Source organism: Loxodonta africana, chromosome 8 (genome assembly GCF_030014295.1).
Source record: "Loxodonta africana isolate mLoxAfr1 chromosome 8, mLoxAfr1.hap2, whole genome shotgun sequence".
Classification (NCBI taxonomy): Eukaryota; Metazoa; Chordata; class Mammalia; order Proboscidea; family Elephantidae; genus Loxodonta; species Loxodonta africana.
In genome coordinates, this window is record NC_087349.1 from 41132776 (window position 1) to 41150545 (window position 17770).

The window sequence follows — 17770 nt, forward strand, 5'->3', positions numbered from 1 at the left end:
TGATTTTGAGTGGTTAGTTTATGTTGTAAACATAATGATATGTGTGGATTGGGACTTGGCAATATTTCCTTTGGTTTTTTATATGGATCATGGATAAAATGACACAAGCGAAAGTAAACATCACTGAAAAGTTTAGATTATCTTCTTTGTTCAAAATATCAAGTGACTTATGGCGGTCAAAGGAATGGATGGGGAGAATAGGAGTAGAGCTAGTGGATATGACAGGAAGAAGCATACCTGTCTTACTTTAAAGAGTTTTCATTCATAGATAGATAGATGGATGGATGGATTGTTGGATGGATGGATGTTGTAGAGTCAGCTCCAACTCATGGCAACCTTAATGTACAAAAGAATAAATTGTTGCCCAGTTCTGTATTACCCTCATGATTGCTGGCATGTTCGAGTACATCCTTGAGGCTACTGTGCTAATCCATCTCACCCAGGGTCTTCCTCACCCTTGCTGGCCTTCTGCTCACCAAACATTATGGCCCCCTCTAGCGATGGATTCTTCTGATGACATATCCTAAGCAAGCGAGTTGAACAATGTTCTTTTGTAATCCATATGGTTTTCATTGGATACTTTTAGGAAATAGATTGCCAGGCCATTCTTCCTCATCTGTCTTAGTCTGGAAGCTCCACTGAAACCTGTCCAACATGATAGACCCTTCTGGTATTTGAAATACTAGTGGAATATCTTCCAGCATCATGCAACACACAAGCTACCACAGTATGGCAAACTGACAAGTAGGTGGTGGTTTCATTCCTAAGTATAGCCTAGATGTTCCCCAAGTTCTCTGGTCTTCAGAGGTCACTATCCCATTTACCCAAAGAACAGCATGTCCTCTGACCCCCATCACATGCAGAAAGCCCGATCTCTTACCAGCTTTTCTGTTCTAAGATTATCCTTGAGCAATGCTGAGCTATTCCTGGCTGCTGCCCGTCACTTTGTTCAACTACCCTCCCTGCACTGCTGACCCACTTCCTGCCAGCTTCTCCAGGCGGCTACCACACTGCCCATCACAGTCCCCACAGTGTGGCCACAGGCCCTCCTTTAATCTTTTATGTCACAGCAAAGATCAGTTTAACAAGCTTTTGGTTAAAGGGTTGAGGATAGTAGATGGGAATTATAGCACAGAGAAAAGAAAAAACAAAAACTTAAAACAGGAGATTGCGCCTCTCTGCTCCATAGAGACACACTAGCTCTGCTCTTCCTAGACCACGCCCACCACCAGCTGCCCCTAACCCAACAATCTTTGACCATTTCCCTCTTCCTGGAGCCCAGATCTTCTCTTAGACCCAGAGAGAGAGAAAACCAGTTACTGCTTCAAACAAACCCAGCCTCAGTTCACCCTCCTGGTCAATAGCATCATAATCTGCAGAGACATTTTTTTATTTATAATAAAGACAAGCTTTAGGCTTATTAGATAGAGCAGCTTGGCTCCTCATTGCCTCCAAGCCAGAATCAAATATTGGTCCTACTTTTTAAATTGTCTTTCCCCCAAACAAAGTGCAGTGTTCCACTAAAACGGGTTCAAAAACTGCTGGCAGATTTAGTATGGCACAAGCCGTGCTTCTCGCTATCAAGGTTTCACAATTGCAGGCCTAGCCTGAGTAATAGCACCCTGTCCCCTGAGTGTTCGGGGGAGTTTGTTCTGCTCTGCACAGTATTATCAGATACTTTGAAGCAGACAGGCTGTGTTTACTGTAAAAGAAAATATGTTCCTGGAAGAAAACAGACTCTAAAGAGGCCAGCAAATGGGGTTTGGATGTTTCCACTCCCAATTTTAACCATGATTCGATTGGGATCAGGAAAAACTGAAGAGAGCACTTTGTGGCTTGGTTTTCGGAAGCTGCTGCCACTCTCGGGGATATCTGAGTAAAAACTAAGAGAACAAGTGGAAGAGAGCCCAGAAGTAAGAAAGAGGCTGTATTGTGCATTTTATGATTTTCTTAGAAATGCACAGAGAACAGTAATAAATGATGGGACATGCTCAGCACTTCTGCACCCTACTTGGCTGCTCAGAGGTTCTGTGGGGATTTATGGGAGGTTAAACGTGCACCTGGGATCGAGACTCAGCAGAACTGACAAATGGGAAGGACCATCCATCTAGCCACTCTACAGGAAAAATGGGCTTGCCAGGGAGTGTTGAGAAGACAGATCCTTAAGCTGAGCAGCCAGGGAAATCAGAAGCCGGAATATTGAAATAGAAGTGGGCCGGTGACACAAGACTAAGGGGAAATTAAACAATAAGGGCAAGCTTTCCTTTTGCTTTGGTCTGCTCACCACCCTTTGAAGCTTAGCATAGGCGTCATCGCTCAGAGGACCACGTGACTAGTTATATAAAAAAAAAAAGAGCTTCGAAAATGCTCCTGATAGGTAACAAACAGACAAAAACACCCAACTAATAGCCATCCAGTGGAAGCTGACTCGTGGCAACCCCACCTGTGTTACAGAACTGTGCTCCATAGGATTTTCGATGGCTGATTTTTCAGAAGCAGATTGCCAGGTCTTTCTTCTGAGGAACCTCTGGATGAACTCAAACTTCCAGCCTTTCAGTTAGCAGACAAGTGTGTTACCATTTTCACTACCCAGGAAATTCTCACTAATACACACCCACGAAAACCCGTCGCCATTGAGTCGATTCCAACTCATGGCAAGAGCAACCCCATGTGTTTGGGTGGTACAAACAGTTTCCTCTTGGAACCCACCCAGCACTGCTGCAAAAGAAAGACCTGGCAATCTGCTTCCGTAAAGATGACAGCCAAGAAAATCCTGCGAAGCTCAGTTTTACTCTGTAACAAATGGGGTAACCACTAATAGATATTTTCCTTTTAAATAAAATATTTTGAGGATCATCTACAAAAGGTCTGCTTTGGGGAGCAGTGGTCTCTTGGAGAAAAGTTAGGCCCTTCAGTGGTAACCCCAAATTGAATCATTAGGCCCACAGCAGAAAGAGTTGGAACAAAATTTTTCCAACCAGGTTCCATCCAAATGGATTGATTTCTTCCATCCCCAAATATTTTTAAGTCCCATGGGAAGGAAAAGAAGGAGGCAAAGCAAAGATATGTAAGAATTCTACAGTTTCTACAGATCCGGGGCCCCTCGGCCTCTTGTGTGCCTCAGAGCAGTCACTCAAGTGGACAAGCAAATAGCAAAACACCGCACAGCATGGCAGCAAAGCAAGAGGCCCTGAACCCTGCCAGGCTGGCCCCTGGTTCTGAGAGCAGACACTGTGCTTCCATATTTATACCAAGATGGCATAAAATCAAAACATGCTTCCCCAAAAGGTACCTTTCTCCACATCTGGTGGCCAAACTAAAAGTGCATGGATTACAGTTTGAACAAATCATAGCAGGTGACGGACCTCACTGCTACCTGCACAAAGGTACTAGAGAAAGACAGCTGTTCCCTGCCTCTCACCCTGAGCACGCGCTCTACCCACAGATTCTGCTAAGTGGTCTCTTGGGTGGACACAAAATCTTACACAGCTGCATTCAAAGAAAGCCCTACCTGCCCCCACTTTCTTTTAGCCTCCATTGATCCAAAATAAAGAGGGAATGAGGAAGAACTGTCAAGAAATAGCTAGAAGTTTGAGGAGCTTTTGGCATCTTCCTTTTCCATCCTGCTTTTTTTTTTTTTCCATGAATTTAGAAGCCCCCAACATTGCCTGTGAGGTTTGGGGACAATTCTGGAAACAGGGGACTGGTGAGTGTTTCCCATCTGCAGCCTGCTGAGTTGTGCACTGCAGAGATGCACCCAGCAGTGCCGGGGCTCAGGGGAAAGATGACACAGAGATGCTGAGAGATGAGGCTAGGCAACAGAGAGCAAAATCTGCCTCAGGGTACAGTGGCAAGGAGTTGGCATGGTTAGGATTCCTAACGTTCATGGAGCCTACAATAGGCCACAGAAGTTAGCTGGGAGCACGAGCTGACTTGCTGACAACGCCCTCCACCCAAGGGGCTACAGAAACTGTGGGTGGACCAGCTGCCAAGGGTGGGAGCAGGGAACAGCTGTGCTTCTGCTGCATCATTCTGCAGCGAGCTGTGGGTGTCCCAACCAGGTGCCTGAAGCCCATCATCAGTGCCAGCAGAGGCGCTGTCAGGGGACGGTATGACCAGATACACAGCCTTCTCATTCCTGACTCATGGGTGACCACCTACGGACACACCCTGCTCCCTCTCTGCAGGCTCTGGCTGCCAAGCAAACATAAATACTGGAAAAGGAGAAATGGGATCAGGGAAAGTGAGGGATGAGACTTGGGTTCTGTTAGCAAAATACAATGTCATTGATTTGCGACTGTGCAATTGAGACCTGTAGCCTTCTGTTTTACAAAGTGGAAGAATTGACTCAAACGGCATCTGGGTTCTTATTCCACTGCCTTCTAAAGCTCTGCCCCCCTCCCCCTGTCCCAGGACTGACCAGGTTACTTTAAACTTTCCTTGAAGCAAAACACAGGCTATATTAAATGTGGAATTTGCCCAAAATCACCTAAAAAATTTTTTTTAAAACAATCTTCACAAGTCGGGAAAAAGAACACAGCTGCAGAGAACCTGTGCTGAAAGAGCACTTTGATTTTATTGTATGACCTGCAGTGTCTGGGAGGGTGTGGAGGTAGAACCCAGAGCCAGAAAGGAATGGTCTCAGCAGGATGGGGCATTATTCTTTCCATGAAAGACCTTTCAGACCTTTAGAGTCAGCCTTAGATGACTGTCTAGAAATTCCTTCTCCTTCCCATCTGCCTTCCCAAACGTTTTTTAGAATATTCTGGTGTGAAGTGCCTAAAAGACTTCTAGGTTATAACTATGATAGAATGTGTGGTGGACAGAATAGTGGCCCCCAAATATGTCCACGTCCTAATCCTCGGAACCTGTGAATATGTTACCCTAAATGGCAAAAGGAACTTTGTAGATGTGATAAAAGTTATGAACCTTGAGATAGGGAGATTATCCTGGATTATCCTTTTGATCCCAATCTAATCACAAGTCCTTAAAAGTAGAGCATCTATTCAAGCTGTTGTCAGAGGGAAACGTGACTGTGGAAGAATGGTTAGAGAGATTCAGTGTTGCTGGCTTTGACGATGGAGAAAGGGGGCCACAAGCCAAGGAATGTGGGCTCCTCTGGCAGATGGAAAAGTTAAGGAAACAGACTGATCCTTAGAGCCCCCAGAAAGGAGCACAGCCTTGCTCACACCTTGGTTTTTGCTCAATAGCTCAGACATGTTGGTTTAGCTCAATGAGACCCATGTCAGAAGTCTAACAGACTTCAGAACCGTATGATAACAAATGTAGGTTGTTTTAAGCCTCAAAATTGGTAGTCATTTGTTATAGCAGCAGTGGAAGGCAAAGACAGAATGAATGTGCACAATACTTTGGATATGGAAAATAAAACAAGGATGAACAAGTATAATTTATTTTCATCAAAATGGATTAAAAAACCATAGATAAACAAAATGTTTGAGATTTTTAAAGTAATAAAGGCAACTAAATGCAGTCATAGACATACTTTTTCTACCACCCAAAAGAAAGAAAATGTATTTAGAATGAAATTAAAACCTACTTAACTGGTTCAAATTGCAAAAGCTGTTTCAGAGAACGTAATATTATTTACTTTGGATTTCCACGGACATGCTAAGACAGATGCCTATACCCCTTTCAGAGTACTTTCAAAGCAATATCAAGTCATAACGTAATGGTTAGCATTCATAAAAAGGAATTTATCTCCAATAGCTCAGCAACTCCCAATAGTTGGGCATCCTCTGGAGTAAATTCTCACATATTATATTAACCAACAAGTTACATTTCACGTCAGCAAGCATCTTCCTGGTCTTAACATTTTTTTTAAGTACTTATGAGATTTAGCTGAAAACACTGTCTTTAAGAGAAACTTTACACAGTTTATTTATTATACTTCAATATGGGAATTTCCAAAGAAGAAAAATAAATATTTTCATATTTAAATATTAACTCCATTCATTTATTTCATTACTTCTTAAAGAAAGCAGATTTGGACAAGCTACAATGTCTCTATATTTTTTTACTAGCTTTTGCAATTCTTGATAATTAACTTGCTTCCTCATAGATAATTCCTGTTTCTTGATGAATTAGGCAATATTTCCTGAATTTGTATTATAATTTTCACCTAAATTTATGCTTTTTTTCTGTATCTTTGCTATGTCTGATAATTTTCAGTTCTACAGAATCAATCCACGTAAAACTAAATGAAAATGGAGCATATACCCATGCTGATAGATGATAACTAAATCCTGAGGAGGAAAGAGTTATGGGTTTTGAGTTCTTAGTCTTTTTTTTTTTGGTCTATACCTAGATCAGTCTGTATTTACGGGGTTGCTATGAGTCGGAATCGACTTGACGGCAATGGGTTTGGTTTTTTGGTTTACTTACTATACGTAGGCCTCGAGCTTTACAAGTTTAATATACATCTTTTAAGCAAAATGGACTAAATACGTACTTTTTATTTTTACACCCAGTTGCTTCTGATGACCCCAGCAGAAAAATAGATGGCGATACCATTATTTTTTCGAATGTTCAAGAAAGATCAAGTGCGGTTTATCAGTGCAATGCTTCTAATGAATATGGATATTTACTGGCAAACGCATTTGTAAATGTGCTGGGTAAGCGTTCCCTTCCTTAAAGTTTTATGAAAAAGATGGCAGATTAAATTAATGACTGCCATTAATTCCCATTCATTCAGCAAGAATATACTGAGCAGCTATTATGTACAATGCACAGTACTAGGAACTGTAAGGGATACATGAAGAAGGATAAAGAGACAAACCTTACCCTAGAGGATATTACAATCTGGTCTTAATGTTCTTTCATAACACAGTTTTTGAACTGACAAGTTTTTCATTGTATAAATAGCCAAATAGGCTGTTCTACTCACAGATGGCTAGACTACGTATCAAACCCCTCAAAAGGAAAACAACATTTGTCTGTGATAATAACTGAATGTTACTGCCATATCTGTCCTTGGAAACTGACAAGTTGAAATAACAATTTCATGATTCCAGTTTTTCAAAAATAAATCATTAGTCATACTGCTTGGCCTTTATTCAATTCATAGCAGTACATTTATTTATTTATTTGTAACAGCATATTTAGAAAACCATCAAAGATATACTCAAACACATTCTGAAATGGATGGTTTGCATGAACATTTTATTTTTCATATTCTAATAACAAAATACCAAATTTGTTAAAATTTTTGTGAGAATTGTTTTTATGGTGCCAGAGATTTCTATTTCAGCCCTTGAAGATTAGTATGCTCCCTTTTCAAGCAAATTTAAAATTAAGAAGCCAACAAATATTTGGTGTTTTTCCTTCAAGCTTGAAATGGAAGTCAGAAATCACGTGAAGAGCTTAGCAGTTAAAGCATTGACGGGTGTTTAGGAAGCAGTTTGACTTCCGGTTCTGTTGCTTGGTAATCACACTAATCAGCTCTCTGCTCTTTTCTGCCATCTTGCGATTCCCACCACTCCACCAGCCCATCCCCATTATAACCCTAGTGTTATGATGGGTCAGTCATTCAACAAAAATGTACTTGGCCATTGTCTTTTTTCCAGACACTGTGCTAGTTTCTGGGGATAAAATGATTTAAAAAAAAAAAAAAAAGACATTCTCTGCCAGCAAAGGACTCACAGTATAGTAGAGAATACAGATGAATAAATCAACAATTAAAAATTCTGCCTCTTTTTTCTAGAATTGATAGCATTTGAGGTATACATTTGTATGAGTTTGTCAAATGTATATACCCATCTAGGTACTACCACGCTTAAGTTATAGAAGACTTTCATCAGCCCCCAAAATTCCCTCATTCCTGCTTGCAGTCAATCCCCCCTTACCCTTACCTTGGGAAACTAATGGTACGCTTTGCTCTAGAAATCCCTATAACTGAATTTATATAGCATGTAGTCTTTTGTGTCTGGCTTCATTCACTTAGCATAATGCTTTTGAAATCCTCCACGTTGCTTGTTAAAAAGAAAAAACAAAACTGTTGCCATTGAGTCAATTCCGACTCATAGCGATCCTATAGCACAGAGCAGAACTGCCGCATAGGATTTGGCTGGTGAATTCAGACTGCTTCACACTGCTACCTTTTGGTTAGCAGCTGAGCTCTTGTTAGTTCATTCTTTTTTTTCCGAGCAATATTTTGTCATTTCCAGTGTACAGGGTTCACACATATTTTGCTAAATTAATCTCTACATATTTCATCATTTTATTGCTATTTTAAGTGTTGTTTATTTTAGCATTTTATTATTTAATGCTGCTAGTCCTAGTGGCGTAGTGGTTAAGTGCTACGGCTGCTAACCAAAGGGTCAGCAGTTCGAATCCACCAGGCGCTCCTTGGAAACTCTATGGGGCAGTTCTACTCTGTCCTATATGGTCGCTATGAGTCGGAATCAACTGGATAGCAACAGGTTTGGCTTTTTTGGTTTAGTATATAGAAGTACAATTGATTTGAGATACTTACCTTATATCTTCCTCTTTCGCCTCGCTAAATTCACTTGTTTAGTTCTTGTGGTTTCTTCATAAATTCCTTAAGATATTCTGCTATACCACCATGGTTTCTGTGAACAAAGTCAGTGTTACTGAAAGAAAACACAACAAAACACTATGCCCTAGAACATAATGAAAGTAATTAATGTCATTGAATTGTACATGTGAAAAATGTTCAAACAGCAAGTTTTTTGTTTTATATACAGATATACGTATAGATATAGATATTTACCACAATTTTTAAAAATAAATTAACTAAAAAACAACGACAGTGCCACTGTGCCCTCGTAAGTCCTGGCAAATAAAGTAGCATGGTACCTGATGGGGAATAGAAGGGGGGACACATGTTAGTTGTGCTTTACTGTCAATTCTAATGGCCTTGAAACAAGTGCGGTAAATACACTGTGAGCCTAAAATGTATTTTTTATTTTTCATGTTTATTCTGCCTTTAAAAAATTTTTTTAGCTGAGCCGCCGAGAATCCTCACACCCGCAAACACACTCTATCAGGTCATTGCAAACAGACCTGCTTTACTGGATTGCGCCTTCTTTGGGTCTCCTCTGCCTACCGTTGAGTGGTAAGTAATGGTCCTATTTTTCGTTTAATACTTTACATTTGCTAAAGCCCTCATTATCTAAATATGTTGTGTTTTTGTCAAAGAAGAGAGACAGGAGAGGCAATGAAGAATCCATCACCCTGTTAATTATTAAATCCATCCATTCATTCACAAATATTTATTAATTACCTGCTCTGTGCCAAATACTTTCACATACATGATCTATTTAGCAGTGCACACCGTCAACCACAGAGCTGGATGTAAATGTTTAAACACAAATCTCAGGCTGCTGTATCTCACAGTGCCGTGGGCATCCCCTGGGACTTGGTGAATGGTGATTGGAGGGTATGGTTGGGGGGCATTCCTTGATAATAAAATAGCATTTGGGGTGGGGAGGAGGTAACAAAGATTAGTCTGGGCTCTATAACCTCAACAACAGATTTTATTATTCCCAGCGTTTAGTACATTTCCCACCTGATCTTCCTGACTTGGATCCAGCCGGGCTCTCCTGTGTCCTTTCACTTCCCGTGTTAGACCACCCCCTTCATATAGGTCTCCTGATATAAGTCCTTCACAGCTCCCCCCCTCCGACACCGAGCATGCTTACTTTAGCTTAAGCTGGGGGAGACAAGCCTGGGATAGGCAACAGCACAGAAAGAATGAGTAAAAGAACATTAGAACATTCGTTTATTGATCATCTAACAGCTGCCAGGCGCTGTGCTGGGCTCCGACAACTGATGTGCGAACAAAGACAGGTTCAGGATTTAAGGAAGGAGCCCTAGTGGCACAATGGTTATTCACTCAGCTACTAACCGAAAGGTTGGTGGTTTGAACTCAGCCAGCTGCTGCGAAGAAGAAAGATCTGGCCATCTGCTTCCATAAAGATTACAGCCAAAAAAACCCTATGGGGCAGTTCTACTCTGTCACATGGGGTGGCTATGAGTCAAAAACCAACTCCACAGTGCCTAACAACAAGGATAAAGGAAAGTCTCCTTCTCCCACCTCAACCACAGAGGAGCAGACTGATGCTTGTGCACGTGATTTCCTAGTGAAGGCGATGGGGTTAACGCTTAGATTTCCAGGTTGACTTTCTGTCATTCCTTTTCCTCTATCCTTACCTGTCCTATCTAACACTCTCCAGGAAGCTGAATGTTTACCTACTATATATTCTTTATTTTTTTCTCCTCTGGTTATTTCCCTATTCATACTTTCAGAAGTACCACCCTTTAACCTTGAAATCAAAATCTCTTTTAAGAATTGTAGCCTGCATTTACAGTTACATCACGGGTAATGATGTATTTATTAAATTATGGGGTAATTTATTAAATTATGGATCTCTCATAACAAAAATTCCGATTTAAAGATTTCGTATTGTCAGCCTAATTATACAAGCACCATTTATCTTTGAATTCTCCAGCGTTACACCTTGTCTTTAAATTTATCCCACTGACTTATAAACATGCAACGTGCTTGTGTTGGTGTCTCTGAATTTGACATTTTAATATTGTGTTGACCTTGAAAATGGCATTTTATATCTGGCTTTGAATAATGAATCTTGTTTTCTCATTGGGGTAATTTCTTTAATGAAGGTTTAAAGGAGCTAAAGGAAGTGCTCTTCGTGAAGATATTTATGTCTTACATGAAAACGGAACTTTGGAAATCCCTGTGGCCCAAAAGGACAGTACGGGGACTTATACATGTGTTGCAAGGAATAAACTGGGGGTGGCAAAGAATGAAGCTCGGTTAGAAATCAAAGGTAAAGCAGAGGTCATGATTTCTTTTTTCAACTACTATGTGACTTTGATCAAATTCTCCAGCTTTGGCAATGGATAACAATAACATTAACTTTCAGATCCAACGAGGATCATTAAACAGCCTGAATATGCCGTTGTGCAAAGAGGGGGGACAGTGTCCTTTGAATGCAAAGTGAAACACGATCATACCTTAATCCCCACTATCATGTGGCTGAAGGACAATCGTGAGTTGCCCGATGACAGAAGGTATTTGAAGATGATTTCTTTCCTTTCTCTTCTTTCTCTTTAAGCTACTATTAAACTAAAGATTTATTGGATAGGGACTCAGCAGTGAGTTTTTTTTTATGTTTCTGAAGCCTGCTGTCTCCAAAATAAAGAGATAAGCATTTTCTCCCTGCTGTAAAGTGTTAGGACCTAAAAAGCTATCATGTTATTGAAATAAGACACTGAGAATGTTTGTCGATCTTTGTGTGTTGGTCTCCTCTGTAACTTGGGATGGTAAAATCCTTCAGGCCTTGGACAATGTCCATTGTTTTGTTTTGCACAGTGAAGTCTCAACAGATGTTTTCATTATCATTCTACAAAAAGCAGATCTCACCAGAGTGCGTCTGGGTCCTTGTCAGTATAGGACTCTAGCTGTTATTTGGATAGTGACTTTTATTTTGATTTTATCTAAAGCCAGTGAAAGGAAATGGACAAAATAAAGAACGTAAAGCATTTAAAAGAGCTTGAGAATACTGCAGTTTGGAATGGGAGAAAGGCCATGTCGTTTTCCAGGGAGGCCCTGGAATTTGTTGAATGAATAAATTTTAGCAGTAACAGAGTGGCTACTAGGAAGAAGTACCCAGCATTCTACTTCTGAAAAGAATTAGCCAGTGAAAACCTTATAAATAGCAGTGGAACATTGTATGATATAGTGCCGGAAGATGAGCCCCCCAGGTTGGAAGGCACTCAAAATACAACTGGGGTAGAGCTGCCTCCTCAAAGTAGAGTCGACCTTAATGACGTGGAGGGAGTCAAGCTTTCGAGAGTTTCACTTGCTGATGTGGCACAACTCAAAATGAGAAGAAACAGCTGCAAACATCCATTAATAATCAGAACATGGAATGTACAAAGTATGAATCTAGGAAAATTAGAAATCATCAAAAATGAAATGGAACACATAAACATCAATATCCTTAGGCATTAGTGAGCTGAAATGGACAGATATTGGACATTTTGAATCAGGCAATCATATGGTCTGCTATGCCGGGAATGACAACTTGAAGAGGAATGGAGTTTCGTTCATCATCAAAAAGAACGTTTCAAGACCTATCCTGAAGTACAACACTGTCGGTGACAGGATAATGACCATATGCCTACAAGGAAGATCAGTTAATATGACTATTATTCAAATTTACTCACCAACCACTAAGGCCAAAAAAAAGATGAAGAAATTGAAGATTTTAACCAGCTTCTGCAGTCTGAAATTGATTGAACATGCAATCAGGATGCATTCGTAATTACTGGTGATTGGAATGTGAAAGTTGGAACAAAGAAGGGTCGCTAGCTGGAAACTATGGCCTCGGTGATAGAAAAAATACCAGAGATTGAATGATAGAATTTTGCAAGACCAATGACTTCTTCATTGCAAATACCTTTTTTCACCAACATAAAAGGTGACTATATGCATGGACCTCGCCAGATGGAATACACAGGAATCAAGTCGACTACAACTGTGGAAAGAGATGATGGAAAGGCTCAATATCATTAGTCAGAACAAGGCCAGAGGCCAGCTGTGGAACAGACCAATTGCTCAAACAAGAGTTCAAGTTGAAACTGAAGAAAATTAGAACAAGTCCACAAGAGCCAAAGTACAATGTTGACCATATCGCACGTGAGTTTAGAGACTATCTCAAGAATATATTTGACGCATTGAACACTAATGATTGAAGACCAGACGAGTTGTGGAATGACATCAAGGACATCATACATGAAGAAAGCAAGAGGTCATTAAAAAGACAGGAAAGAAAGAAAAGACCAAAATGGATGTCAGAAAAGGCTTTCAAACTTCCTCTTGAATGCCGAGCAGCTAAAGCAAAAGGAAGAAATGATGAAGTAAAAAAAACTGAACAGAAGATTTCAAAAGGTGGCTTGAGAAGACAAAGTGAAGTATTATAATGACATGTGCAAAGACCTGGAGATAGAAAACCGAAAGGGAAGAGCACGCTCAGCATTTCTCAAGCTGAAAGAACTGAAGAAAAAGTTCAAGCCTCAAGTTCCAATACTGAAAGGTTCTATAGAAAAAATGTTAAATGACACAGGAAGCATCAAAAGAAGATGGAAGGGACACACCGAGTTGTTACACCAAAAAGAATTGGTCAACGTTCAACCATTTCAAGAGGTAGCATATAATTAGGAACCGATGGTAATAAAGGAAGAAGTCCAAGATGCACTGAAGGCACTGGCGAAGAACAAGGCTCCAGGAATTGACGGAATATCAACTGAGATGTTTCAACAAACAGATGCAGCATTGGAAGTGCTCACTCGTCTATGCTGAGAAATTTGGAAGGCAGCAGGGAACTGCCAGAAATTCAGGCTGGATTCAGAAGAGGACATGGAACCAATGTTATCTTTGCTGATATCAGATGGATCCTGGCTGAAGGCAGAGAATACCAAAAGGATGTTTACCTGTGTTTTATTGACTATGCAAAGGTATTTGACTGTGTGGATCATAACTATGGATAACGTTGTAAAGAATGGGAATTCCAGGACACTTAATTGTGCTCACTCGGAACCTGTACATAGATCAAGAGGCAGTCCTTTGGACAGAACAAGGGGATACTGCATGGTTTAAAGTCAGGAAAAGTGTGTGAGAGGGTTGTATCCTTTCACCACACCTATTCAATCTGTATGCTGAGCAAATAATCCGAGAAGCTGGACTATATGAAGAAGAACCAGGCATCGTGATTGGAGGAAGATGCATTAACAACCTGCATTATGCAGATGACACAACCTTGCTTACTGAAAATGATGAGGACTTGAAGAATTTACTGACAAAGATCAAAGACCACAGCCTTCAGTATGAATTATACCTCAACACAAAGAAAACAAAAATCCTCACAACTGAACCAGTAAGCAACATCATGATAAAAGGAGAAAAGATTGAGGTTGTCAAGGATTTCGTTTTACTTGCATCCACAATCAACGGCCATGGAAGCAGCAGTCAAGAAATCAAAAGATGCATTGCACTGGGCAAGTCTGCTACAAAGGACCTCTTTAAAAGTGTTGAAAAGCAAAGATGTCACCTTGAAGACTAAGGTGCTCCTGAACCAAGCCGTGGTGTTTTCAATCACATCCTATGCATGCAAAAGCTGAACAATGAATAAGGAAGACCAAAGAAGAATCTGTATCTTTGAATTGTGGTGTTAGTGAAGAATATTGAATATGCCATGTACTGCCAAAAGAAGGAATAAATCTGTTTTGGAAGAAGTACAACCAGAATGCTCCTTAGAGGCAAGGATGGCGAGACTGCGTCTTACATATTTTGGACATGTTTTCAGGAGGGATCAGTCCCTGGAGAAGGACATCATGCTCAGTAAAGTACAGGGTCAACAGCAAAGCGGAAGACCCTTAGTGACATGGATTGACACAGTGGCTGCAACAATAGGCTTAAGCATAACAAGGATTGTGAGCATGGCGCAGGACTGTGCAGTGTTTCGTTCTGCGGTACATAGGGTCCCTATGAGTTGGAACTGACTCAACGGCACCTAACAACAACAGAATGGCTACAAGCATCGCCCCGTCTTAGAAAGAATATTGTATTCTGGTGGAAGTGGTTCCTGTGGTTTTCATGCAGCTCACCTAAACCTGTGGTCCCTAAATTGTGCTCTTTTTCTTACTGCCAAAAAAAAAAAAATCAGTTGCCATTGAGCGAATTCCAACTCATAGTGCCCCTATGTGTTGCAGAGTAGAGCTGTACTCCATAGGGCTTTCAAGGCTGTAACCTTTTCGAAGCAGATTGCCAGGCCTTCTTCTGATGTACATCTGGGTGGGTTCAAACTGTAATCCTTATAGTTAGTAGCCAAGCACTTAACTGTTTGTGCCATCCAGGGACTTGCTTATTAATAGCCCCCAAAATACGTTTGTGGACTTCTCATACCTATGCCCAGAGTTTTATCTAGTTCTGTGCTTCAACTGGTCAGTTTTATTTGTGGAATCTGCTTTGATATGGACAAGAAGGTTAAGTCTGCTAAAGGTTTCACCGGGAAATTACCCGAGCAGACATTTTATGATTTATACAGCCTCATTAAAACCACACACGGATTCCATATACATGATTTTTGACCCACTGAGTCTTTTTCATATCCACAAGTTACTTCTGTAAAACCTTAGCGGAGTTTGCTGATCTAAATCTTCCTGTTTCTAGCAATAAAGCAGATTATTATTCTTTACCTTTACCTTCTCCAATGAGCGCTTACAATGAGCCCCGGCAACACAGTGGTTAGGCGCTCGACTGCTAACCAAAAGGTTGGCAATTCAAACCCACCAGCTGCTCAGTGGGAGAAAGATGTGGCAGTCTGCGTCCATAAAGATTATAGCCTTGGAGATCCAATGGGGTAGTTCTACTCTGTCCTATAGGGCTGCTATGAGTTGGAATTGACTCAACTGCAGTGGAATGAGAGTTTATGCATTTGGGAAAAATGACATAAAATTTCTGCAGTAAATAATAAATCATTTGAAAATAATGACCTTGTTAGAAATGGAGCTGGGTGAGTGGTTTTCACACGTTCTTTAGCAGCCGAGGACTTAGTAAAGCCCTTTCTGCAAAAAGAGTTAACTGGAGAGCTGTCCCACCTCACCTCCGATGCCCCTGAGAACTTTAAGGAAGCTCCAAAGACTCCAAAGGCATGGTCAAAAGTCACTGTATCAGATAACTTAATATCCCTTCTAACTCAATATTTTGATTCAAGTATATAGTTTTCCAGCTGTAATCATTATTAAAGCAACACAGATTGTATAGATTTAGCTCTAATGCATTGCAAATCTTTATCATCTTTCTCTTTTATCAAGTTCAAGGAGTTTCCTCACCCCAATAAAGGAATCAGGTGTGGTTGGATGCTCATTTCAGCTGCTCTGAATGTGTCACATTCACAGGTTCACTGTTGACAAGGACCATTTGGAGGTAGCTGATGTAGGTGATGATGATGGGGGAACCTACACATGTGTGGCCAACACAACTCTGGACAACGTCTCTGCCAGTGCCGTGCTTAGCGTTGTTGGTAAGAACAAGCAAGTACAGCACGACCAGTTGCCCTGTATTAGACTGAAAAGAAAAATTATAAGTATGAAATATTTTCTTGTTAAATGTTAACAATTTTATAGGTAAGTTAAATATCCATGCTTTTCTTCTTTTTAAAAAATGTCTTCAAGGCAATTAATTCAGTATACATGTACTCTGTAGCAGCGCTGGGATAAAAGGGTGAATACAGACATTAATGATATTTTTATAAGAAACCTGGGAAAAACCATCTACTTTTATTTAAAATTAAGAGTTTTTCCCCCTAAATTATTACTGCATGTTTATCAATTCCATGTCTCCACAGCTAAACAGAAAGCTTAGTTTTATAATCTTAATCATGTGGAATCTTTGTCTTCTTGTGCTATCTTGCACCTGTCCATGACTAATTTTGATTAAAATCCTTTATATTAATGTCCTTTCTAGCTCCCACTCCAACTCCAGCTCCCATTTACGGTAAACTAATCTGAGTCTTCTTTCTCTATTTTCTGTCAAACCATCTCATATTTGCAGAAAAAATTAATTTCTTTGCTTTCTCCATCACATTATTATGTTTCTTTGAGGAAAAGGGCTCAGTTGAGTGTTAGGTTTTATTGCACATTTACTGCTATCAATCATTCTTTCCCTATGCCCTGGAATTTTTCACTGGGTATATTGCCTGTCACTTCTAAATATTTCATGTATTATTATAAAATTATTTCACCTAAGAAAAGTCTCTCTTTAATATAATTTCCTTATAAAGTAGCATAATGCTTTTTCAAAAGCCGTTATCCACATTTTACAGAATGAAAAAGCTACTTAAAATACCATTTCACAAATTAGGTTTTTACTTCCATCCAATAAAAGTTGTTTTGGAAAAATAGGCATTGTTTGGGGATTCCATTTTCAAAAAGTTTCCACAGAACAGAAATGGATGTTGAGGACAATATTTGGCCTTTGTATCAAAGAAAACTAATCCACTGGGTGGTAACCAAAGATAAGTCATTAAATAAAGACCAAAGGAGGGATGGTACCCATGTGTGATTTTTCTAAGTCTGGAAAATAAAGGAGGAATTACTTCCAGAAATATTTTTGTTTACAGAAACTTCATTTTACTCAGCACTTAAATAGAAAAGTTAATGTTGTGGCATAATTCTTGCTTGGATTTTACATTAAGAAAAGAAAACCATTGCCATTGGGTTGGTTCCAACTCGTCATTAATTACCTGACTCGTCATTAATTACCTGACTCAATAGCCTTTCCTTTGCAAACGTGCACTACTTCTTTACTGATAGGAAAAAAGTGCCCATATTTTTGTATGGCTTCTAGTTCCCCAAGAGCCAGATAACTACCTGGATCAAGGCTAAGAAAAGAACCAAGAAATAACTTTAACTCTCTGAATCTCAGAAACGCCATTAGAAGAGGCAGACATGTTTGGCGGCACCTTTGTCCCAACAGAGTATCTGTACCCTGGTTTCTCTGAGAGTAAACACACCTCCCCAGGTGCCTATTGTGTGGAAAATCGGCTTATGTAAGCATACTGAAGACTGCCTAGATACCATCCATTTTAGAATTCCCTTTAAAATATTAATATTCTTCAGAAACCCCCAAATCTGTAATTTATCACATTTCAGATAAAACATTTGAATTTTTTTTAAAAACAGCAAATTTTGTTTGCCTGTCTTC

General features: G+C 40.0%; 1 protein-coding gene across 2 annotated transcripts in view; it reads left to right on the forward strand.

Moving 5' to 3' along the window:
• Positions 1 to 17770, forward strand: part of NRCAM (neuronal cell adhesion molecule) — an 85377-nt gene that overhangs the window by 22501 nt on the left and 45106 nt on the right. For both annotated transcript variants that reach the window (XM_064289827.1, XM_064289828.1), the window contains 5 exons: positions 6489 to 6632; positions 8983 to 9094; positions 10663 to 10829; positions 10926 to 11073; positions 15964 to 16088. In XM_064289827.1, coding sequence (XP_064145897.1) covers positions 6489 to 6632; positions 8983 to 9094; positions 10663 to 10829; positions 10926 to 11073; positions 15964 to 16088 — 696 coding nt within the window. The remainder of the gene's footprint in view (positions 1 to 6488; positions 6633 to 8982; positions 9095 to 10662; positions 10830 to 10925; positions 11074 to 15963; positions 16089 to 17770) is intronic.